The sequence below is a fragment of the Anopheles stephensi genome, chromosome 2 (genome assembly GCF_013141755.1).
Source record: "Anopheles stephensi strain Indian chromosome 2, UCI_ANSTEP_V1.0, whole genome shotgun sequence".
Taxonomy (NCBI): domain Eukaryota; kingdom Metazoa; phylum Arthropoda; class Insecta; order Diptera; family Culicidae; genus Anopheles; species Anopheles stephensi.
Genome location: NC_050202.1, coordinates 7,160,721 through 7,184,813, shown reverse-complemented (window position 1 = coordinate 7,184,813; position 24,093 = coordinate 7,160,721). Strand labels below are relative to the sequence as shown.

The 24,093-nt window shown below is 46.2% G+C and overlaps 1 protein-coding gene across 6 annotated transcripts; it reads right to left on the bottom strand.

Annotated features, from left to right (window-relative positions):
- Positions 1-68: 68 nt before the first annotated feature.
- LOC118507980 (NAD kinase-like) lies at positions 69-23,156 on the bottom strand. Of its 6 annotated transcripts, none has more exons than XM_036047335.1 (6): positions 22,289-23,156; positions 2,839-2,922; positions 2,217-2,760; positions 1,888-2,145; positions 1,728-1,810; positions 69-1,658 (listed from the first exon to the last, which is right to left on the bottom strand). In XM_036047335.1, exons 1-6 carry the CDS (start codon positions 22,423-22,425, stop codon positions 1,448-1,450), a joined length of 1,317 nt encoding a protein of 438 aa, XP_035903228.1. In that variant the 5' UTR covers positions 22,426-23,156; the 3' UTR covers positions 69-1,447. The 6 variants fall into 6 exon arrangements, with proteins under 6 accessions (XP_035903228.1, XP_035903226.1, XP_035903230.1 ...); XM_036047333.1 differs by lacking the exon at positions 22,289-23,156 and adding an exon at positions 7,643-9,407; XM_036047337.1 differs by lacking the exon at positions 22,289-23,156 and adding an exon at positions 18,297-18,429 and having other exon boundaries at positions 84-1,658.
- Between the last annotated feature and the right edge of the window lie 937 nt (positions 23,157-24,093).

The window sequence follows — 24,093 nt, the reverse complement described above, 5'->3', positions numbered from 1 at the left end:
TTATAATATTTATAATATTCGGATTTTCTTCCCACGACGCCCCATCATTCAAGCCCTATGCAAACTTATTTGCGATTGTACACATTATGCTCGCGTTTATTAAATAGTATACTTATATATTTGTTTCATTCATTCTCTCCCGTTGTGTGTGTGTTTTTTTTTTTGTCTTTTTCCGCCCACATGAGTTTTTTTTATAAATTCTCTATCAGCATCAACACGAATTTCATTCCACATCCCATTCCCACCCGACCGCAACTTGATCGATCTTACACTTGCTTGTTTTGCGTACCTTATCGTGTACCGTTTAAACCAAACCTTGCACAGAACCTTCCACGTATTTCTAACTCGCTCTCCCTATCATGCTAAGCCCTTTCATTCCTATTCACACACCCTTCGCTTTGCACGGTTTAGCCACGTCAAAGGGAATTGTTAGAAAGCAAAAAGGAATCCTCGCCAAACAGAAATAAAACGACACTATTCAAGCAGCTACAGAGCTTTAAAACGTTGGCTTTTATCACTACGTAACATATTAAGCCAGCACATTATCATCGCTCTCCTTTTGGCCCGCTCATCATCTGTTGGATGTCGGTAACTTTGCGTTTTACCCATTAGGTTCGTACGTTCTGAGCTATTTGTTCCTATTTGTGCCACACTTTTCTCCGCGATCGGCGCTTAGATGACAGTACGCAGTTTCGACAGAAATTTGAGCTGAGTTGATGAATAAAAAGGTGATAAAACAACCTGCGATTGTAAAAGAACCATTTTTTGTTTGTTTGTTTAAACCGTTCGCTTTAGCTCTTATACACTATTGAAGCATATATCTTCCCATTGCGCTCTCCTTGAGAACATCACATCCCAAAACTTAACAAAAAAACGCTGCCCACAAGTGCGAACAAGCTTTAGGTTACACACACACACACACACTACGAATACGCTTCCCGCAAACAATCACACATCCATCCCCATTTCTTGGTGAACACGACATTGGTGACGAAACGAAACATTAATATCAAACAACAACCCCAACCAGCTTCGATCCATAGAACTATCCATTTCCATGCATTGAAGCTTTGAAGTCCTCGAAAGCGGTTCGCTTGGATGGAAATTAAAAGAAAAAGCAACATTCCAACAGGAAATACCTTTCTGCGCGCTTTTCTTCATCAAACTCGGCCTGAGATCCGCAACTAATTCTTCCGCTTCGTTTCTGTTTCGCTACTGCCCTTCTTCCTAAATATGAATGAAGGATCTTCTCTCACGCACACACACACACACGCACGCACGAATACACGGAAAGTTACAACACTCCCTTCGGCTAACGATTGCTTTTACGTTCTTGATCACTTTGTATTCCTCCTCTTCTCTACCGCTTACTTTTTCGTTTGTCGCAGAGTACGGCAGGCTTCAGATTTGATCTTGGCAGCTCCTACACGCAATTACGGGCAGCCGATCAATTCTCGAGGTTCTCCATACCGCGCACGATGTCATCGATGGCGCTATCCTCCGTACCGGAACCGGTAAGGTCGGACAGCTCATCCAGACACTTCTGTCGCTTGCGCACGTTCCAATGCAGACATTCGGCCAACGAATCAAACCAATCGGCGATCTGATCCTGCGCACATATACTTGGCACCGGGTAGATAGAGGTTGTGACGTGAAGGCTGCGAACAGAAAAACATGGAAATTATTTAGCATGGTTTTAATAAGTTCAAATGCAGGCTTAGTCTTACCTGTCACCGTGAAGGAGCTCCTGGCGATTTCGACCATCAAACGACACCCAAGAACTGTTTCGACTGTCGGGCGATATTGCAATCTACAACGAACGAACCAGGATAATTAATTTAGAGAGTAGGATACGTGAAATGAGTTTTCCCCGTTCGAGTAACACACCTTTAGCTCCACTCCCGCTGGCAGTACGATGGGCCGGAAGCTGAGCGAATGGGGACAGATGGGCGTCACGAGGATAGCGGGCACGGATGGATGAATCATCGAGGCACCGGCGGCAGCCGAATAGGCCGTACTGCCAGTCGGCGTTGACACGATCAGCCCGTCGCCCTGTACCGATGTGATGTGCTTACCGTCCAGAAACAGATCGATGTTGCTCAGGTAGGACGACAGGCCCCGATCTATTACAACTTCATTGAGCACCTAGGACGACAAGCAAAAATGATCTCCTAACTCACTCGTCCCTATTATCGAGATGGATCGCCCATCCTTACCAGTATGTTCGTCGACGGATCCTGTGACGATTTGAACGTGGAGATCTCCTGCTCCGTTTTGTCCTTGCGCACGATGATACACCGCAGCCGGCTGCGTAACGTTAGTGCCGCGTGTCCCTCCAGCACGTTCGTCACCTGCTCCTGGAAGTTGTCGAACTGGAACGGTGTCAGGAATCCGAGCGACCCCAGATGGAATGCCATAACGGGCGGTACCGACTTCTGGAACAGGAGCGACGCGTACAGCAGCGTCCCATCACCACCGAGACAGATGATGAAATCGATCTTATCGGTCAGATCATCGCGCCCATCCTTAAACGTGATCAGCTTATCCTGCAGCTTGGTAAAACGCTTGTCGCCGGTGAGCAGTGCATCGTCCAGAATTGCCGCTTCCACCCAGACGACCATATGCTTCTCGTGGATCAACCACTCGACCAGCTGGACGAACGGTTGTAGCACCTTCGAGTCACGAACCTTCTTAATGACCAGCACGGCCAGCGGTGGTTTGTACCACGTTAACCGTTGGCTGGCTGGATCCTGGATTTGCCTGTTAGACACCAAAAAGGAAGAAGGAGAGTTAGTAACCAGATAGCGCTTTAACGGAAAGCGAGCGGAGATTACTTACATCACCATCGCCGAGTTTTTCATAATCCGACCGCATGGTCCAAATTGTTGAAACGGTGACGGTGCATTCAAACTTCGTGTTCGCCTGAAAAGGGGGAAACAAAGGACGAGAGATTTATTATTAGAAAATTAATATATTTATATTTCGGCAATTATTTTAGTTTCTACGATTTGAGAAATGAGTTCATGAAATCCTGATAAAGGGAATTGAACTCTTAAACTAAAGTCGCTCTCTATAATGTCAACCATAATTGCATTTCTTTAGCAAAAAAGTGATACAAAGAATCGATCAGGAAAGCGATTGTAAGATTGTTGTTTTAACAGATGTCGGAGCACTAGACAACGGTTCACCACCCTGGGGTGCCACCGTCCTTATCGCACACGACTACATCAACGAAGCAAGCTCGATTAATTGCGTGTTTCCTAACCAAACGTGCAGCCTTCCTTCGCTATTTAGCAAATGCGAATTATTTTGCCTTGTTACATTGTACGGTGCGGAAGCTAAACATCGGTCTAAACGGAGGCTTCGATTCGTGCAATGTTGTTCAAGAACAAACAAAGGGTCTGGTTCCTATAAAGTTCCTCCAGTTAGTAGCTTGCAAAATGTAATCAGTCTTTTTAAACTGCTTTTTCATCTTGGCAGCTTAAGATACTATTCAATCCGATATAAAATAAATCTTTTCATTATGTTTTTCCTAGTAAAAAACCCAAAATAAATTACATATTCTTATGAACTGTTATGTTTGCGGAACATGCAATAATTAGTATAATAAACTGTTACAGTAATAAACATGCTCAACAAAATTCAATTAGTACACCATAATTGCATTGCCCACTGGCCACCAAAGAAGGGAATATTAAATCCAAGAAACTTTAATTGAAGTTAATTATTATTGTTGTGCCCCTGCTTATCGTTGCAAACAACCCTGACCAACCGCAAATATACACCACCGATCAGCACCTCACTTGTCTATTCTCCTCCTCCTCCTCCTCCTCCTCTTCGGAACAGTGCTTCTTACTTCCCATCGCAGACACTCACGCATGCCGTCGTGCCCGTCGTACCTTATGCGCACCCACATGCGGCATGAGCCACAAACTGAGCCACCTTCAGACCGGGTCATTATTTTACCTCATCGAAACCGATTAGTGAAATTGTCAGGGCGGACAAGTTTTGTCGCGCGTGTGTGTGTGTGTGTTGCCCTCTCACTCACGCCACACGATCACGGTCACAACACTCGGCCAAGCATTGCTGGTTTTCCCCTTTATATCCTTCCCCCTAAAGGTACACGATCATCTCTCACGATCGTCTTCTCACAGCATCTTTCGAACCCACCATTCATCAGCAGTAGAAGTTGGGGAAGAAAAAAAAGAGCCGAACCAGCGGTTAAAGTTCCCCAACAACACCCTCTTTTCTTTATCGTTTCCCGTTTACGGCCCCTTCGACAACACCAGCACACCACCGTAGGGATGTGGAAAAATCTGAGCAAAAACGAACCAAAAACCTTCAATCGCCTTTAAGCGCCTCACGTCTTAACGTCGAAGTTCAGGTGTTCGATCGTGTTTTTTGCTTCTCTCCAGCATCCACACCGTGCGGTGTGTCTCCACAGTTTTGCGTCATAGCCTTGTATCACAACTACCTCCAATCTCTGCCTCGATTCGCGTTTCGCTTCTTAGAACATTGGGTGCCTGACGTAATAGCGAGACACCTTCCTGATTTTGAATCGCGGTGGGTCCAAAAAAGGGCATCATCTCACGATGAGAGGCATCATCCTTGAACACACTGGCTAAGGCATTGTGCGGCTAGCTGCTAGGCTAGGGGAAATGCAGCCCCAAACTGACCTCTTCGGACGCCACAGGAGCAGCTGATCTTCATCCGCCTGTATCTCGTCCTCGGCGGATGGAGAATAGGCAGTACCATTACTGTTGGCAGCAGCAGCAGCAGCACCATCCTTCGCCGAAGAACCATTATGCTGGCGATGACTGTTTTGCTGCCCACTACTGTACACAGGATGATGATGGTTGTGATGATTCTGGTGATGATGGTGAAGTGCTGCCAGCGGATGATTGAACCGCACCAGATCGGCCATAAAATCGTCGTTCTCGTGCGTTTCTGCCATTGGGCTGGAGATGGTTTTGCAATGTTGCTTAATCGGTGCACTAGCTACCGCAAGTTGAGTTGACAGAACGATCGACACAACTATCAGCACTATTCCACAGATTTGCGGTGGTTCTTATGACCCACCATTAATCAGGTGGATGAATGAAGCCACTAAATCGCCAATGATAAACACTGCAGTGATTGGATACACACTAAACGGACAGCAAAACACTACACTGCACTGGACCATTGGCCACTACACCTCAATTCGCGTGTCTCCTCGCGCGACTACTGACACACGATCGCACATGCGCTCGGTCGAAAACCGCTGAAGGATCAAAAAGCTGATACACACAAGTAATCGGCCGTCACCTCACCAACACGGACGCACGATCGCACACGCACACCGTCTGTGAGTGGATGCTGACATGGGGTTGTTTCCATCGAACCCTCTTTTCCAGCACAGGTGAGTGTGTGGACGATGACGTCCAGCACTAAAAATGTATAGAAATTATATTGCTGCCAATTTTCTGCGAACTCATCCACTTGTGGATGTGTGTCATCTTGAAAGGGATTTTTGTTTGCCCCCGAGGGAGAAAATATATTCTTTATCATTTATCAATTCAAGCGGCGTACGGCTTGGAGAGCGTATTCGTAAATATTCATACCGAACCGCTTCTAGTAGTGTTCGTAGGTGTTATAAATATTAAATAAAAAAAATCATTACTCCGCCACCCGCGACGTGCCGTCTGGGAGAACGGATCACAGACAGGTTAATTTAATTGTGGACGTGCCAGACGTGTCTGTGTTTGTACGGCGAACGACGACGATCGATCGTACATAATTTAATCGGACCCGTGTCTACGACGCACCTATACTGCCCAGCGGACGGCGATCGTTTTAGGGGCACAGCGCACTATCCAGTCAGGGACGACCGGACACGCGAAAGATGCTGTGTCGCACGGTACAGGGTTGCTCAAAAGAGGTGAAATTAAAGGTACAGATTTCTTTTACGGCAGCATTTAATAAAACAGAAGCATTAGTTCATCCAGGGCAACGTTCTCAGGCTTCAAGACATCAGCACGATGTTCCTGTCTTATCGTATGCTTATGTTGTCTAAGATGCTAGTATTCTAGTGATATCATCCGAAAACCCCTGCCAATACGCCTTTATGGAAGCGAACCATTACACTTGTCGTAGTAGTATGATGAACGAACGAGTTACACAAAAAATTCGCAACCGCTACCGACACACACCACCGAGGGACAGACTTTCCCTTTTTTTTCGCTTCTCGTGCCCATTCGCACAAGAAGTTCACCACCTTGAACGATTGAGGGACCGGCTGAGAACAAACCTCGTGCCTATCCCCCCATCGATGATCGTCTTTTGGTACAATTTCTTCAACTTCAAATTAATAAACCAACAGCATCGGCATGCTTGCAATTGTGCTGGTAAATTAACAATTATTTACAATCATTACAAGCAATAATCATTGTCCAATCACGCAACTACACAAAAACACACGTTATTCCATCATTCGATTTCGATTTAAAAACAACGATAAAAACCACTTCGTCATAAACGTCACAGCACTGACTCGTCGATTGTGTCAAGTCATGCTCACTAGTTGGTGGGGAATGGCATAAAATTAGGGTTCGTGGAATAGGTAATGCGACTGTTTTACACGACCGAGTAAGCAGAGCGCTTCACGCTACTCAATTGAGCCTGTTAATGAGTATCTAAAACAGCGACGATGATGTACAGCTTGTCGTCACTGGCGAATAGCACTACACACCTGCCACACTGAGAGGATCTACTGGAACTATTAAAACCGAATGCGTTCGAGGGACTATTTGTACCTTAAAACATGTCAAAGATAATCTCCAAGAACCATTTTAACAAAGCAGGAAAATCCTAATCGCATTAAAAAACACGCGCTGGTCAAATTGTCATTGTAAGATAAGATTTCGCACCGATAAGTTGAGATGAGAACTAGCTACTTATTGTTACGGATGAGTTCACAAGTAGGGAAGCCTCAGTCTCAGGGAAAATACCGAATTTGATCACCAATTCGAGAAACCCGAAACTCTGTTAGAACACCCACTAACTCCATTTCTATTCCCAACTTTAACATCCACAACACTCACTTCCGAATATAAACCAGGCCTCGCATGCGCGCGTACAGCAGTCACAACCTTATCGGTACGATAAACCGTCTGCTACTAACCGATAGCCGGTAGACGATGTCAGTTTTCGGAATCGACTTTGGAAAAGAAGCAGCGAAACAAACAGTACCATGGTTCGGTACCGATCCATTCGGTCATTATCATTTCTCCCTCCGTAACTTCGATCGGTAACTTCCAGAATTTGCTGGGAAAAGGTACCATCCGAAATGGGGAAACCAGCTGGTAGTACCTTCGCGTACAGCTGTAACCCTTTGCTCGGTACTGGAATTAATCTAGAGGCCTAAAGGTTGCTGAGGCCAAACGATACCATCGATAGTACCTGAGGTTGAGCTATATTGATTGAATTTTCAGCTCTTGATTCTTTGCGTTCTTCAAGTTCCAATGAACAAGATTAGACCGGATCTAAGAACTACAAAACTTCGTCATGCCTGATCCTAGCCCGATCTCCAGCTTCCGATCTTCCCGATAGGTGTTTTCATACGTGTAAGATTAGGTCGTGTAGTCGAGTAGCAACCACTTACGGCCAGGTACCGGACCTTCTTCGGCGTGTGTCGGACGAGAAGTACCCATCGTCGTGCAGATGATCGTCATCGCTCCACTCGACGTGTTTGCCGCCGCTGTTGCTACCGTTGCTCGCATGATGCTGCTGATGATGGTGATGATAGTTGGAAGCCGTCGAGCTGCTGCTGGACATGCTGTTGCTACTTCTTATCCTAGGGCGTATCACATGACCGTTGAAGCTGTACTGCTGCTGCTGCTGCTGCTGATGGAGCGGTCGTTCCATTGTGGTGAGCTTTTGCTCTTGCTGAGAACCTCCCTTAACAATCGCTGGAGTCGCTTCTTGTGGACACCTGTCCACCACGTTATTGTTCACTATATCACTGGCTCTTGGGTGCGCTTGGGGCCGCACGGTGATCCCAGCGCCAGCGTCCCTGAGCTTTGCCGATTCACGATCACCAAACATTGCTGCTGCTGATGACGACACCGCACCTGCTGCCGCCAGTGACTGTTGTTCTCGGCGCTGTTCCGTAGCATGCGTCCACAGCGCAGACAGCCGATACTGTACGCGCTCTTCGAGGCGTGACTGGTGTAACGTTGCGAGATCCACATCGGAAAGGTAGGCCATACCTCTGCTGTCTGTTGAAAGGCGACTCTCGACTTTTCGCTTGGTTTTTTTTTTGGAAGGCGCACAAAGTTATGCACCACCACAAAGCTCCCGCAATAACGCTTTTATTTGATTCTAACCGACCTCACTGGGCACTTCACGCTTACTCACACACTTTATTCATATCGGCGTACGCACACAATCACGCGCATAAGCTGTGGGTCTTTGGCTTTGAAGCATAATCGAGCGATGGATTAATGACAGTCCGGTGCGCAGTGTTGCACAGTTTGAAAAAAGCTAAACTTCAAACAAAAGAACACCTCAGTGACACACACACGCACGCCCAGTCACAATTGCACCGAAAAGACCCTCGCGGTTTCTAAATGGCAGCCAAAAGGCCTTATTAATTCTTCGACTGTTTGCTTGCCACCGAGAGGAACACCGCAACACCGGTACGCGAAGGCACTATACGCTCACTGAAACGGAATGAGATACACCGTGAGTTAGGAACAAGGGCACACACAGAAATACACCGCACCACTAGAACACACGTGATTGAGAGGGATTTTGTACGGGAATTTCAGGAATTGTTTACTATTTGCTGTTCGAGCCACATCAGTGCGCTTAGTTCCACGAGGGATTTTAGTACATGCTTTCCACTGCAAGGCTGGCATCCGACTGAACAGAACCTCTCGATAATTAAATCAATCCTACCCGAGCGCATATCACCGTTACGTCACTAGACACGGATTCGTTATCACCTCCTCTCAGCGCCCATGCACAGCGCAATAGGGTCGGCGAAATATCCCGAGTCAGCACGGCACAAAGAGCCCTGATAACAAGTGACGTCTGGCACGGAACGGAAGCTTCCTAACTCACGACGAGATGTCTGTCAAGCATTTTTTAGCTTTTTCCCGACCCATCAACGAATCTGCTCGCCATTCACGATGACTTTCAGATGCGCTGTACACCTTGGGCGTGTGTAGTCAGCCCACGCGCATACGGGGCCGGCCGGCGGTGTATTACGATCCAGGATCCTTCAACCCGTGTAACGGCTAACCTTGCGTGACATTCCGCAATGTGTGTGGTGTTGTTTTGCTGCACACGATCGTGTAGCATGCAACAACGGCGGAACGATGGGTAGTGTCGTGTGGCCCTGGCATACACCTTGACGTGACTCCATCACTATCTCCCGCTCCCGGGGGGCGAGAGCGAAAACACAACAACGTTACATCAGCAGTCGTCGAGATTCGACCGTCCGGCAAGATTACAAATCGTCAAATCGTGATCGGGTGATCGGATTGTCGGATCCCGAGCCGGACTATTGTGAGATAATGGTGCGAGCACTGCTACTGCGCCATCAGCAGAGACATTGGCCAACGGTTGGTTCCAAACGCTCTGGCATCTCTTCACCTGATTTGCAAACGCTTGCACAAACAAAGTAAATAACCACGATAGTCCCATCCCTCCCAAACAATGGCCATCAAACTTCAGGTAGACGAACATTAAGACGCAGAAATTATAGACGCTGCCGGTTTTGTTTTTTCGAGTGCCCCACGCAACGAGGAAGGTCAACCGATTTCGGCATCGTTACCACCCCACGGCACGGCACAATGACCTCTGGTGTCACTGTTGCTGCAGTGCAATAAGGTAGTGCAAACTACACACTAACCACTGCCAAATGAACTCAAGGTTCGGTGCTTTGACCAATTCCGAATTCATTAACACGGTCGTTTAAAACACTTTCCAAAATCAGCCAACCCAGTCCCCAGCATTGACGTCGACGTGGACGATTATTTTTAAGTACCAAAACCTTCCTCAGAACATTGATCTTCGGCGAGTTCCTCCAATCACCAGCTAAACGACGCCGTAGAGAACTACACAATTTGCCACAAAAAAAAACTACATCCTACCGAATTCTTGCTTGTGTCATTTGTTAGCTTCACAATTCTGTCCAGTCCTGTCCAGGTGATGATTTGTTAGCATGATAAGTCAAATTTGGTACTGGACTGGTGGGTTTCATCAGAACCACGAGGAGAGGTTTTAGCTCCCAACCGCAACTCTATTCAAACTAACGAATATTCGGAAGACAAACAACACGAATTGTGCACAACGCTTTTTAAGTGGTCTAAATACGGAACTAGTCTTGTCCAAATAGCCACCTGTCCAAAAGAGGGAAATTCTAGGTTTGCTACTTGGTCCAGCAACAACAAAAAAAAGGGGCGCTAAGCATTAACTTCAAATTTCTTGTACAAATATTTTATCGCCACTTTTAAGGCATTTAGTGCCTGGTGTAATGTGATGTAAACGGCTGTCTGGTCTGGTTACAACTTCAATCCACATTACCGACGCCATCAAGCGATCAAACATCGATCGCCATCGTGCGCGATCAAAGGTCGGTTCGCTAGAGAGGCTCCTTGTGGGTAACTTTCTACCGCAACAAAGATGTTTTGGGGCGCAGTTTCTGCGCCACTACGGTGGTACGTTTGTGGACTGCACGAGCCTTAGCCAAGGGCAGACCATCGATTACGTAAAACTCAAACACACACACACACACACAGCCATGCGCACACGGAAGGGGTAAGGTGTGCGTCTTCACACCAATACCACATCTTCCATTGTCGAACGCACTCCATCTTGCGTGGTTCCGTCAACCACAAACCAATAGGCAAAACCCCGTGCCTTCCTCTTCGTGCGTTCCACCCTCCGCCAGGCACACCCTAACGGGCGAACCTTGCCGAAACCGATCAACGGAACGGAACGACCGCAAGATTCTATTAGCCTTCTAGCAGCCAAGCCAGTGCCGCCTCAAGGATGGACACGGCGGATGGATACTGCAGCAAGGGAGGGAGGGAGAGCGCAGCACACGGATAGCGGTCGGATGATGTTGACGGAGGATGACGATCAATCAACACGCTGCAATCAACGGTCAGTGGGGAGGTCTGGCCTTGAGCATGAGCGCATCAGCCGCTTAACCGTGACATCAAGTGCCACAGCATTTGACACCAAAGGTTCCGGTGTTCCAAACAGCCGCCGGAAGAGTTGGATTGGATGGTACTCATTATTATTGTCCGATCGAGAAATTGGCGTGCTGAAGGTTGTACTCCTTCTTGATATAACGTTAAAACATATCTTTACATCAGAAATGATTGTTAGTGAGTAATGTTCACTTTATTCCTATGCAGCTTGCAGGACATCGCAATGATTTCCTATTCAATTATTAAGGCAACTCTAATTCACCTCGGCAGAGGTATGTAACTGCACGTAACTTCAAATTAAAGCTGTCAGGAGCTGTACTTAAAACACAACTCCATCTCCACACGTCCAGCAAACTCAACTGTGGCACATAATGAAGGGACAATTTGTGATAATACACGGCATTTAAATAGCCCTCGGACACACACACAGTGCACCTGTCATCCCACTGCAAGGGTCGGTAATTGCGAGCTTGCTAGTAACTTCGCCACAACAATCCACAAGCAATTAGTCGGCAGACAATTATAATTTAGAAAAATCTGGACAACAAATCCACACACCTTTGTTTTGCATGATGTAACGAAGCGAGATGAGTTTTGCCACGCTGACTTCTGAATGATCATTTACTTTTAATTGTTTGTCAACTGCTACTTCTAGAATCTCTTGAAAGACAAACAACTTCTACCAAGGATTAACTGGGGGATAAGTCAATGTGTGCCCTCATTCTCTTCTACCTGTAATCACATAAATTCTGGCCCACTTTGCAGCAGTAACATGCCACAAACAAGATCATCTAATTGCATTCTTGTGGCGTCCAACATCTCCAATGAAAAATGGTTCGAAAAGTATCACTTGAATCAACCGAATGTATTCTGCCTCATTCGTTCATGCGACGCACAAGTGCAGCGATTTTGTTTGTAAATAACCGACGTTCAATGACGCTGTGGCGCAAAACTGTGGCGCTGGTGCTTTCTCCCAACCCCGTTTTAAACACAACAATGACACCTTCCCTGTTTCCCTTTGGTGCGTCTAGTCAACAGCCAATGATCTCTCTCTCGACAACAAACAAAACACAACGATACAGTTTTTCATCTGCATCAAGCAAACACGCCGAAAGGTTCAAATGGCGCTAGCGAGCCTAGCCGACCAGACCAACAGACCAGACCAGCATCAATGGGGCCACGCTCTCACTCTCGTCTTGTGGTGTGTATTTTTGCGTAACCACTTGCAATAATAAGCCATCCCCACAGCACACTCGCCGACAGTAACACCCTGTACCTGAGTGACCTTTCTATCGAAAGAAAAAGTTAAACTGTCCAGACCGACCCCATTAAAATATCTTAATACCGCCGCGGTCACAGCGACAGAGGAGACACCGTTGAGCAACAACGCCCGAAAGCAATGATGATGAACGACCACCATTTGTCCCCGCGGCGCGGCGATCCGTCCGTTGCCACAAACCGGCTACGACGTCATCGTCTGGAAAGCGTGTGCAGGAATGTGGAATGGCGTTCCGTTGCCTTGCCTTGCCCATCTTCACCCGCAACACGAAAACCCGCAAACAGGGGATACATTCCTGCAAGTGCGGGCAGGTAGCGCCGCCAAGTTGGATAGGTGTCTCCAGGAATTTAACGCCTCATTCATGACATCACGAATCCACGCAAAGTTGGAATGACAATCCTCAATTAACGAAATGAGAAGTACGGATTCTAGCGCCTCCAAAAATAGAGACCTAGACACTTGACTAGCCGATAAATTGTCTCCCGAAAACAAAAACGGCAGACAGCCCACATTTCTATCGATCGATGTACTTCGCCCAACATTGGAGCGTGTCGTCATCGGCGTCACGCCACGGTGCCGGCGTAAAGTGGCCAGGACATGCAGCACTCAAAACAAACTCGAAGTGTCAACGAACTCGATAGGCTAAAAATTGGCCGCACCAACAACGCTAGTAGTGCCCAACCTGCAGCAGTCCCCACCGGAACCCACCGTGCACTAGTAGTAGCGACCTGCTGCAACGCAAGGTCTGTTTGGGTTGGAATTTTTAGGATCTAGGCCAACGGTGTATAACGCCATGTCGGCTTACATAAACGGAGTCGAAGTTGTTTGCTGGTTTTGCTGGCTTTGCTGACTGGGTCAGGCCTTTTGGCAAAACGGCTCCGATTTGGGGCGTTGAAAGACGCAATTCTTATCGGTGTGTGTTTTTTTGTAACTATCAACTAAACTGGAGATGGTGTTGGAAGGTTGGAAGATTGGCCATTAGATAAGAGTTGTTCTAGACGAGTAAACGCACATTGGAATGCAGATCACAGATACTTGAAACGAACTTCAAAATTAGAGTCTTCACAACTTCACTTGCATCCTTGCATGTACTAAACACAATCCTCGTGGAACTTCACTGGCACTACCTGTCACAGTGTTTCTTCACAAATCCCACCCGAATCTAATGATCTTCACATACTTCCATCAAACTACTCGTAGTTCCCAGCCCCAGACGCACTTCACACGCGATATCAACCGATCTGCAGGGAGGACAACTTCACGCCCGTATCGTCCCGTGCACTACTGAAAACCGAACAAAGCCCAACCCCTTTGGCGCTGGGGTGAAACGGTTCTTCTCGTGGACGGTGTGGCGGCAGCACACCCTTTCCGTGGTACGATCTCGCGATGACTGCGATGATCGGCTGACTGCGTTCGCCTGACTCTGTCGTCGGTACGGGCGGCCAGAAATGAAAGAAACACGCGCGCGAAAAACAGACACTCACACCCCATAACGCCGCGCATAATGTACACGCTGCTGCTATGGCTGCTATCGAGCTCTCTGTTTCGCACAGGAGAGAGAGAGAGAGGGGGGAAGCACTCGAGTAGTGTGAGTTCAACCCGTTTGCTCTGGTGGCTCCAATAATGCTCCCCTTCCCGTGTCGCGAGCCCCACCTCCCCACCCCGCGTTTCTTTGCTTCCACAATTAATGGTATCAATCACGCAGTCACCTCACTCCCCCTCCGAGATCTCACCCCCTATTCTTTGCGCCTGTAGTGCGACCACCGTAAACGTGCGTTACACTACTATTGTTCAACTACGATACAGCAACAACGCACTATGGTTCAAGCAAGGAACGGAAAAAAACCAAGCAAAAAATAAACTAATTGGATGATAAAAATTCAGTATTGAACGGATGTTATAACACATTAATAATTAAATGCGTTTAAAAAAAGTTAAATATTAATTTTTTGTTATGTTTTACTCTTGTTTTAGTTAGAAGTAGCTAAGTAGAAGCAATACTCCAGGTCCGGGTCAGACCAGCTCTTTACAAGCAATACAAAGAGGCGAACAAGTACTTGCGCTGACACTCTATAAACACTCAAGATATTTATATATTTATTTATTTATTATTTAATAATTGCCTATAACAAAATAAAAATAAGTAATATTAAGTAAAAAGATAATATGCCCAACGCAGTATACTCGGGGATAAGGTGCCCTTGCATGGCTCGGAAGAGGAAAGGTTTCCCAGCTAAAGTGAAAGGTAAGCTTTTTGTAAATTAGTTTTAAGCAAACCGGCCAGAACATCCTTCATGATGTTCACCAATGTTTTTCAATATCGGAGGACTGTCACAGCATTGGTTTAAAAAATCAAGAAAGCCACAAAGACTAAGATCTCTTCTGCTTGAAGTCCTACTGAAGAATAAAAAATGTGTATTTTTAATATAAGGTAATTCACAATATTTTTAGCAGACAAATATGTTGAACAAAGCTTAAAAAGCTTACCAAACTAAATGTGACTGAAGCACATGGAGCACAGAAATGCATGCTCCAGCACCATAGTGCACTACGCAAACCGTCCAAGTATGGATTAGTGCTGAAAAGCCCAACCACTTGTAGGTAGTGGTTATACCGGTCAGTCTGCGGCCTCCCCCAGTCGAAAGAGCGTGGTTAAGCACGGTTGAATCATCATCGCCCATCCATCGCCACCACTGATCCCTATCCACCGCATGGCCCTAATGCTCTCGTGTTTGCGAAACGCTCATAAGCTCTCAGATTTGCCAATAGCGCGGCCTATTCAGAACAGATGGCCAAAATGCAAAACAGTTGGCCAGTTGGATAAATGTACTGTTTGCGAGGAGGGTAATCGTATTCTCTTTTTTTTTAATTATGGAAAAATGACGCTTAAATTCCGGGGGATTGAGGTTAACCAATTTTCCTTAAAATTTAGTCAAACATCTTTGAATGCTTCAATTCAAGACTTTCACAAAACATTTATTATTTTCCCACCAAGCTACTAAATCATGCCATAGTTCTATAGGCAGAGCTAGATGTGATAAAACATGCATCTTCAGCTTTGTCGGATCACACAATTGCATGTCCAAATTGCTATTCACGTGACAGAACTATCACAGCTGAATAGAGCATAGAGTAAATGGCTGCAGGCCCACATCAACTATCAACTATCGATTGACCTAATTATTCAACCAAATAGACTTGTTCTGAGTAGTTGGATGAGTTCGCATAATTCATTATTTATACACAACCCGCATATCACCTCACTCTACTACGGTGGCTACTGCTTCTGCTGCGTCATACATGTGAGTCGAGTGGCCATCCACTTCGAAGGACAAGTGGCGCTACGCGTAGATGGTAATTCAAGCAGAAGAAAATCCCCACCACTACCTCTCGAAGTATTGATTTCCATTATCAAATGAAATTGAAAATTTCGGTATAATTCGCCAATTTGACGATATCTCGCCGATCATTAATCAATCACAGGCGAGTAGCACAAAAATATGATTTATTTTTAACATGCAGCTACATAATACCGGTTACGTACCATCTCTTGCGTTGAGCAACGTAGCACCCACCAGCACCCGGCGAAGCTTAATTTGGTTTGGTGCGATGTGAACGATTTAAACCGAGTGAACGAAAGCACTCAAAACATGGCTCAAAACAACCCACAAACCAGGCTAATTTGAAGCACCGGTTGGAAGTTTATTGTTGATAGTTATGTTTCTTGCTGTACGGTCCGATCTCCATTTATTGCATCTACCCCGTCGTTTCGATACATTCGACTGATTTTTAATCTATCTCTACCGATAGCACGGCCGGATTGCATCACTGCACGCGCTGCAGGGTGTGATGCCGGCACCAACCTCTAATTCCCATCGCTAATGAACGAGGAATTTTTGGACGGGTGCGGTGCGAGCGGTGCATCAGCCGGAACTGCATCAAAATGGTAGTGCAACACCAAACACCGGATGTAGCCGGATAGCGGAGATGAACAAAAGCCTCTCCAGCACGGTGCGGCAATGGCAGCGAACTGTTACCGAATGGCCAGTGCAGGGCAAAAAGCAAAATTCCATTCCCGGAACCAAAATTTGTTCGAATGCGGATATAAGGCAGATCGGAAATGCTGGTACAGGAAGAATAAGGCTATTTCAGATATTTGCCGAGACAATTTATCCATTATCATGCGGATGTAAGTGTCCTATGAGTAGGACTTTAAGCGTCGCAGAAAATCTACGTCAACTACACACACTAGTCATATGGCAGGGTCGGGTGTCCCGACCGGCATCGCATGAGAAGTTAGCCTGAGAGTACAAAAATTGTATGTGTTCAATGTTGACCTTCCATTTTATATGTTTAGAGGCAGTCTTTTCATGATAGCAACAAGACCACTCCAAACGTTATTAGCATGCATTTAATAGCATTGGTCCCAAATAGCGTGCCGTATTCAAATCTCGTCTAGATTGCTTCCCTCGCATATTATTCCGTTACAGTTCATTACAACTACAGATAGCCTATCAACAGGTAAGCCAAATCCATGATCAAAAATAGTTGAGGACAACAGTCTAAAAATAAACGCAAAGTAAGAACATGTTTGGAAGTCTCCAACTATTCCCTTTTTAATTAATTCCTCCTACAAGCTTAATTTACTGTAATATAGCTCACCATTCATGCAGTGCTTCCCGCGTTTCGGCCGTCTCCTCCGGAGTCGTACACGCTCCGTAACCGTTCATTTTTCTGCCTATTTCCATCGTCGATGTGGCACGCCGTTGAGGGAAAAGCGATTCCAAGCAAACCCGATTATACCGGGCGGTTTGCACCACGGCCACGGTCCCAACCGCAGGAGACGGGGACAATCGAGCACGACGAAACGATCAACAAACACACACAGACGCACGCACAATCACAGCCGTTGTTGCATGTTGTTTACCACCGTCGGAAAGTGTGCCTCACAGGCAGCGGCCGCTGTTGTGTGCGGCTGGCGAGCAGAGCAGAGACTTTGTTTTTGTTTTGTTTTTGCGGCTGTTAGCCAACCATGACGTCGCCTGTCAGTATGCTGTCAGCTGTGCGCATACGGTGACTGTGCTGGTGCAACTTTCTCCCGCTTGCTACGATTGTGTGCGAGCAGCAGAAATGGGATAAGAATTCGCTGAGCCCGGAAAGGAAGCTGGTGATAGTTTTAGCTGCACCGGATCGCATCCAGAGCGTGGAATATGAGCGCACGAACCAACGGCCGGCGATGATCCATTCCCGATTCCCGGACACGGCAACTCACAACTGCACCTAATATCGTCGTACTATCCTCATATTATCTAACACCGTTTCACAAACACCGCATGTTGCACTTGCACTTGAACGAACGGTACGCGTTTTCTTTCTTCTGCCTGTGTGCGCAGCGATGCCGTTGCCGGGTGACAATACGTCCGAGCTACGGGCTACGCGAATAGAAGATATATCTCGTACAAGATCGGTTTACCCTCGAACAAAATCCCGACACACAGCATGCACTTGGATGCAAATGAATCTTCACAAGCACACACACACACCAGTCGTAGCTCTTTGAAACACACACACAAATCACACCAAAGAAACGCACCTACAATAATAGAATGCGGATGCGATGAAAGTTTTAGCGTACTGAGTGCGTATCACACCAACACACCAACGTGGAATGATGGGAAGCGATCAGATGGTACGCGACACCAGCCTACGGACCTCGTTCGTTGGCATTCCCGAATGGTACCCACACGTGCACTTTATGAGCGATTTTCGCACAGCTACCGGCCACGCCGTCAGCACACAATCGTTCGCCCTACCTGGGAATATTAACGATGTGCAACTGCATACCGACAACGCCACGTTTTCGTCTTCAGTGTTGAAAATTCACCCTTCGCAACAGCAGCTCTACGGCACGGTCCGTTATTTGCGTTTGCCAAAACACACATATCTACGCAATGTTTTTCTTTGCAGTCCACCGCAGTTTGACAGTTCGACCGAGAGAGCGAGCCGAAATATCGACCAAAGTTGCTAGTGGCAAGGTGTGCTGCGCGTATTACGTTTGAATTTTTATTGCAAATAATTTTGGTCTTTGTCTATGTTTGCTGATAAAATATTACTTATTTCTAGTTTCACACGAAATTGCTGAATAAATGAGTGAGTGAAAGTAAATAAATGTGAAATATATAATAGAAAAGTTCAATGAATTCTTAACAAGGCCGTCAATGCATATAATTGACGTACCTGCTAAACACGTATCAGCAAACGTGCAAAATTCGTTGGAGAGATAAGAACACAGTTGTATTAAATGATAAACAAACGTGATTAGTCAACAAAAACTCAAATAATTCTGTATATTAGTCAAATATGCAGGTCAAAAGTCCACACCACAATGGATGGCGTGGCGGTTTAAATTTTGATTCGGGACGGACGGACTCTCATATAAGATTTACTCCTATAGCCCTTTCCGATTCTCAAGATTCTACCTCCTGATTTACATCCGAGCTTTAGAGTTTCTTGACTTTGGATTGAATTGTGGATATATGCGTCGGGACAGTACGGCATGATGGAGGCGCCCGGCTGGACGTAGTAAAGAATTCATGCTATCAGGACACGATCGTAGCCTGTAGGTTATATAGCTTACCAGATATAAGGAATGCTATGGAGTTCATATAATCCTGTGATGAAGAAGGAGACTTTCACATGTCCATAAAGGATATTAATCATGTCCGTGATGAATTGAATGATTCTTCACAAGTGCATGGGTGCACCGCATTAATATAACGGCCTAAAGCCCGAATATGTAGTCAAAATCCATTACGAATTATATAGTCTTACGATACTTGATGTAGCAGACACACAAGCACAAGAATTCTAGCATAATAAAACTACTAATAACTAAGTAGTTTTCCATTTCATATTTTCAGATTCAGATTGTAGTATTCTTTAAAACATTCTGCTACAGAAAAATCAATATTCTCCTATTTGCCCTCAATCTTGGCACATAATATCAACCTCACCATCGAGCAGACAGTGATCAAGCCAATTAAAAATTAATAAATTTTGTCCTGATTGATGACTTATTACCAGAAATTACAGCCCTACTTGGTCAACAATTTCAACCACCTCTCAACGCACCCAGTAATGAATGGTGGCTCGATTACACTCACCATTACGACTCGCCGCACGTTCGTTCGAAACCATATTTAGTGTTAATACTCATTCCGTACGAAAAACATTAACCTTGCCTACTGAAGGCATCGGAGGCAACCAGCAGCAGCAGCACAAGCAAAAAAAAAACGCGACAATCCTAAGTAATTCCATCGCGACTCATGGGTTGTCTCTGGAGACCAGCAGCCAAAAATATACGGTACGAAAAAACACGCTACACACCTTCGATTCGATCCTTCCAGAGGAGGATGTATTTTTTTTGTCTTGTGCTAACAAACCAACCGACCGGCTGTCTGCGAGTGAGGCGACGACGGAGAAAAAAAACCTTCCCTAACCACATACTGAACAACAACAACATGCTGACTTCAACTTTTCAAGGTAGCTTCAAGACCAGACCTGAACTGAACCTCTCCCAGGTGTGAGGTGATCATGTGCGATCGATGCGGTCTGGCGTACGTAGGATAAATATAGCTCCACTCTATCCCCACTACCACAAGAGCTCTGTCTGCCCTTAATCCAACGGCAGAGCTGTGAAAAGGTCACATTTTTCAGTGAAGTGCTCAACCAAAATCAGCCTAATATAATAAACAATAGGCAAATTCGTTAAACTGTGGACAAAACCCCCCCCAAAAAAATGAGTAAATCCCCCACAACTAGCTCCAGAAGGTCTAGAATGAGCAAACGGAAGGAATTCCCCATTGTACAGTGAGTTCTTCCAGAGCTTTGAATAACAATAAGCGTATAAATAGTTCAAACACTCGTGCTGGTACCATTGCTGGTCTGCGTGCTCGACAAAATGCAAGAATTCACATGCCTAGTTAAATCACGGGCTAGTAAAAGTGAGACGAGCAAAAAAGCGACTTCAACCGGCACACCTCACGCAGCATGTCGTCTTTTGGAGCTGCCTTCCCTTCCTACCCCGGCCTGTTCCGTTCAACCGAGGAGGTCACTTTTTTCACCCAGCATTATGAATGAATCTACTCAACTCCATTGACGACGAAGGCGAGGAGTAAGTTGAGCTGAAGCGGGTCTTTAGAGATTCAATGTACCGAAGCAAGTACTGAATGGATCAATGTCGATTGTCGTAGAGGAATAGAAGAAAAAAAAAACAAGATCAAATACGGAACATAAACTCATAAATCATTGATCATTGACAGCCGGGCACCGAAAACGGATCGTAACGAGAGAGATCGGTTAGCTCATAAATTCTGAGCGGCTTTGTGTTGTATGCGATTGACAGTGTTCTCGATCTACGGCTGTCAATTATGCTCGAATGTAATGTTATCGAAATAATTATCCGAACCGTTGTATGAAATATGGCAAAGGTCACACCGGCCGCACAAAGTATTGTGATGGTGAACGCGCAATCGATGATAAAAACGTGATCGACACTAAACTTGTAATACAGTCTCTCCATCGTGCATCGTGGTTCCTGTAAGAAGTCAGTGTGGTAGAAGGTAGCCGATCGCTGATCGATCGCACCTCTCCCGAAGGGTTGGTAAATAAAGAAAGAGAATTCATTTACATACAATTATACTAATGTGCTTATGAGCAGTTGAGTTGCGATTCAAACCGTCTTGAAGATTGTCAATCTTTTCGTTCAAATATTAAATAATAAAATTCTATGCACAATCACGATCGCTATGTACATCCCTGGAATTCAAGATGGGAAAGAGGTTCACTGGTAACTTCAAGTCACTTCCAACATCCCTAAAATTGAGAACTCTTCCAACAGTCTTCAACAACAAAGTGATCACTCAGACGAAAATTCTCCTTCGCTGGGAACTAGCCGCCGATGGGAAGTAATTGCATTTATTCTCACGAACCGACCAACCTCACCACTACGAACCCTTGACATTCTAGACAGACAACGAACACGGTTGGACGAGCGAGTCTCTCGAAGATATTACGAACAAAATGAAGCAGCAGCAAAAAAAAGCCCCCGATATTGCGAAGTCGTCTTGGCACAAAAATCTTAACCGAATTCCGCTAAACATTCCGCCGATGGCTGTCACCATCGCCACACCAGCGAGTGCTGGCTGAAGGTGAACGTTCCTATTAATTATGATGTACCGGATGTCTGTGTGTCGTAAAGAAATTCAAACACCCCTAAACTCGGTGGTAACGGAAACGGATGGTCTGCCGATTCTCACGGCGTGACATCAAATCCCGGACGGACATCACAAGCAGACTGTTTTTTTAGCAACAATACGGTTACAAATACGGTGGGAAAATTTAACAAAAAAGAGCTGTAAACATTTCCCCTACGCTCGATCATTAGCTCGATCGTCTAATGTCGAGATGGGTTCAGCAGGCATTCACAACCGGATCACTGGGTCCGCTTTAATTAACCATTTTTTCCCGCGATACATTGTGCAGTGTTTGTGTAGTGGCTGAATTATGGGAAAAAGATTTTTCATGCCACTTGCTCTCCTTAAACCGTCATATGGGTCTGATTGACGTACTTGGTCACAATGATCGCTAATACCTGATGATCCGACTAAAGCGCCTAAAGCGTCTTACATGCTACACCAATCGCAATTAGCACACTAGCGTTAATAAAAGCCGTCGATCAATAAACTTTCCCTTTTACCAGGCTGTAATCAAAAAAAAAAAACTGAAGCACATTTCGCCTACTTACCGGAACTGCTTTGTTTTATCCTGCAAGTTGGTAACCAGCGTTCGGCGCAAAGGAGCCGGTGATGCGCCCGGCGATACATCCTGCTGCTGTTGCTGGGCAACGATGGCTCGGGCAAGAATTAGATCTTCCTCTCGCATTTTGTGTGATGGAGCTTTTCAAATTCAAATTGACACACGATCACGGTTAGATCGTCTTGGATCAACTCAAGCTGCTCACAGAACCACTCACTCGCCTGCTTTAACACTTTGCACACAGCCTACTTCGACACTGCAACCCTCAAGACTGATACACTCGAACCAATCGCCCTGGTGCCTGCAGTGCGGAGGTTAGTGCGATCTTTACCCTGCCCAAAACTAACACGGAAGCAGCACGACGTTGGATAGCGCGCAATCGGGCTGTTTTCACGCTACACTGCCCAGCGGCGATCGGCGGGAAATGGCCAATTTTGTTTCGCTTCTCGCGCAATACGACAACGGACACCGGAAGCGGCACGATATTTCCTTATAGATTGCTTATAACAAATGTGGTATTGTTTTGATTGCTATTATACGTCGCTAAAGCCTACACAATCCTTCAAAGCAAGCTCCTTGGTGAACTGGATGGAAGCTGTTGCACTCTACTTATCGCAGCGCACGGTAGGTAGAGATGACCAACGCACGATCCCACCTAGTGGCCCAAATAGTGAAGATCACCGCCGGATAAACTAGTTCTTCGAGATATGTTTCCTTTTTTTTTCTTTGCCGCCGGTGAGCTTTATTTATCTCCTTCACCTGGACAGAATGCGCGAACGCGAAACCAAACGAGGGGAGAAAAATAAAACAAACTCGAAACGCTCGAAACTACACGCGCACGCGAAAACGGAGACCTGGAACGTCCGACGGTCGAAGGTGGAAACAGACTGAAGTCCAACCGTTGGGATTCTTCCATTTTTCTACGTTTCGCGCCGATCTCTTGTCGGATCCGTCGGCGGCACCTTCGCCACACCAGCAGCAACGCACACCACCAACAAACACGATCACTGCGCGCCGGGTCTACTACCAACCGACTCACGGGGGGTGGGGTGGAGGGGTGTATGGTGTGAAGGGGCGTTTAGGGTGGGGGGAGGTTTGAGACGTATTGCTGTGTGTAGTCACAGCGACTGCTACGAAATCTTCTCAGCAAAAAGATCACCCCGTGTAAGAGGATAAACATGTTGCACGAGCACGATCGGCGGCATGGATGCGCAGATAGACTTGCGTTTACATTAAACGGGAAACAAATGGAGGCGGATGCGCAATGTGCTTTAAGGTGTGTTTTAATGAGATGTAATTTGTTTATTTTAAAACATCAGTAAGGAAAATTCAAACTTTTTGAATGTCTATTTTTAGTTGATTATTAGTGCGGTAATCCTTAAATCAAGCAAATCAACTCTAAATGATCGCCCCATGCATAACGGCAATCGTTTTCGCCGAAGTTACGTTCCGTTCGACCGGTCCCAGCTCAAACTCCTGCTCACGATACACATCGCACTCCGCGCAAGACTGACGGCGAAGGTGCAGGATCTGCTTGTGCTTCTTCCAACACACGATGCCGGCCGTCAAGACGAGCAGCATCAACGCTCCTCCAACACCGTAGAATATGGCCGGCCAGAGGATACTCTTGCAGAACGGTAGATCGTGATGCGTCCGGCGAAGATCCCGCACCTCCGTACTCATGTTCGCCAGCAGATGCCCGAACAGCTTCCGCACCTTGTCCGGCCCGATGCTGAACCGTCCCGCCCGTCCAAAGATCCACACGTACTCCAGCTTGTTGTGACCGAGCTGGGC

Excerpts from the sequence above, each read along its gene's own strand:
- LOC118507980 (XM_036047333.1), bottom strand. The coding sequence starts at position 8,247 with ATGGCCTACCTTTCCGATGTGGATCTCGCAACGTTACACCAGTCACGC. Across the intron at positions 2,923-7,642 it reads AGAAGGTCCGGTACCTGGCC|GCGAACACGAAGTTTGAATG; the intron begins GTAAGTGGTTGC and ends CCCCCTTTTCAG. Across the intron at positions 1,659-1,727 it reads GAGCTCCTTCACGGTGACAG|CCTTCACGTCACAACCTCTA; the intron begins GTAAGACTAAGC and ends TTCTGTTCGCAG.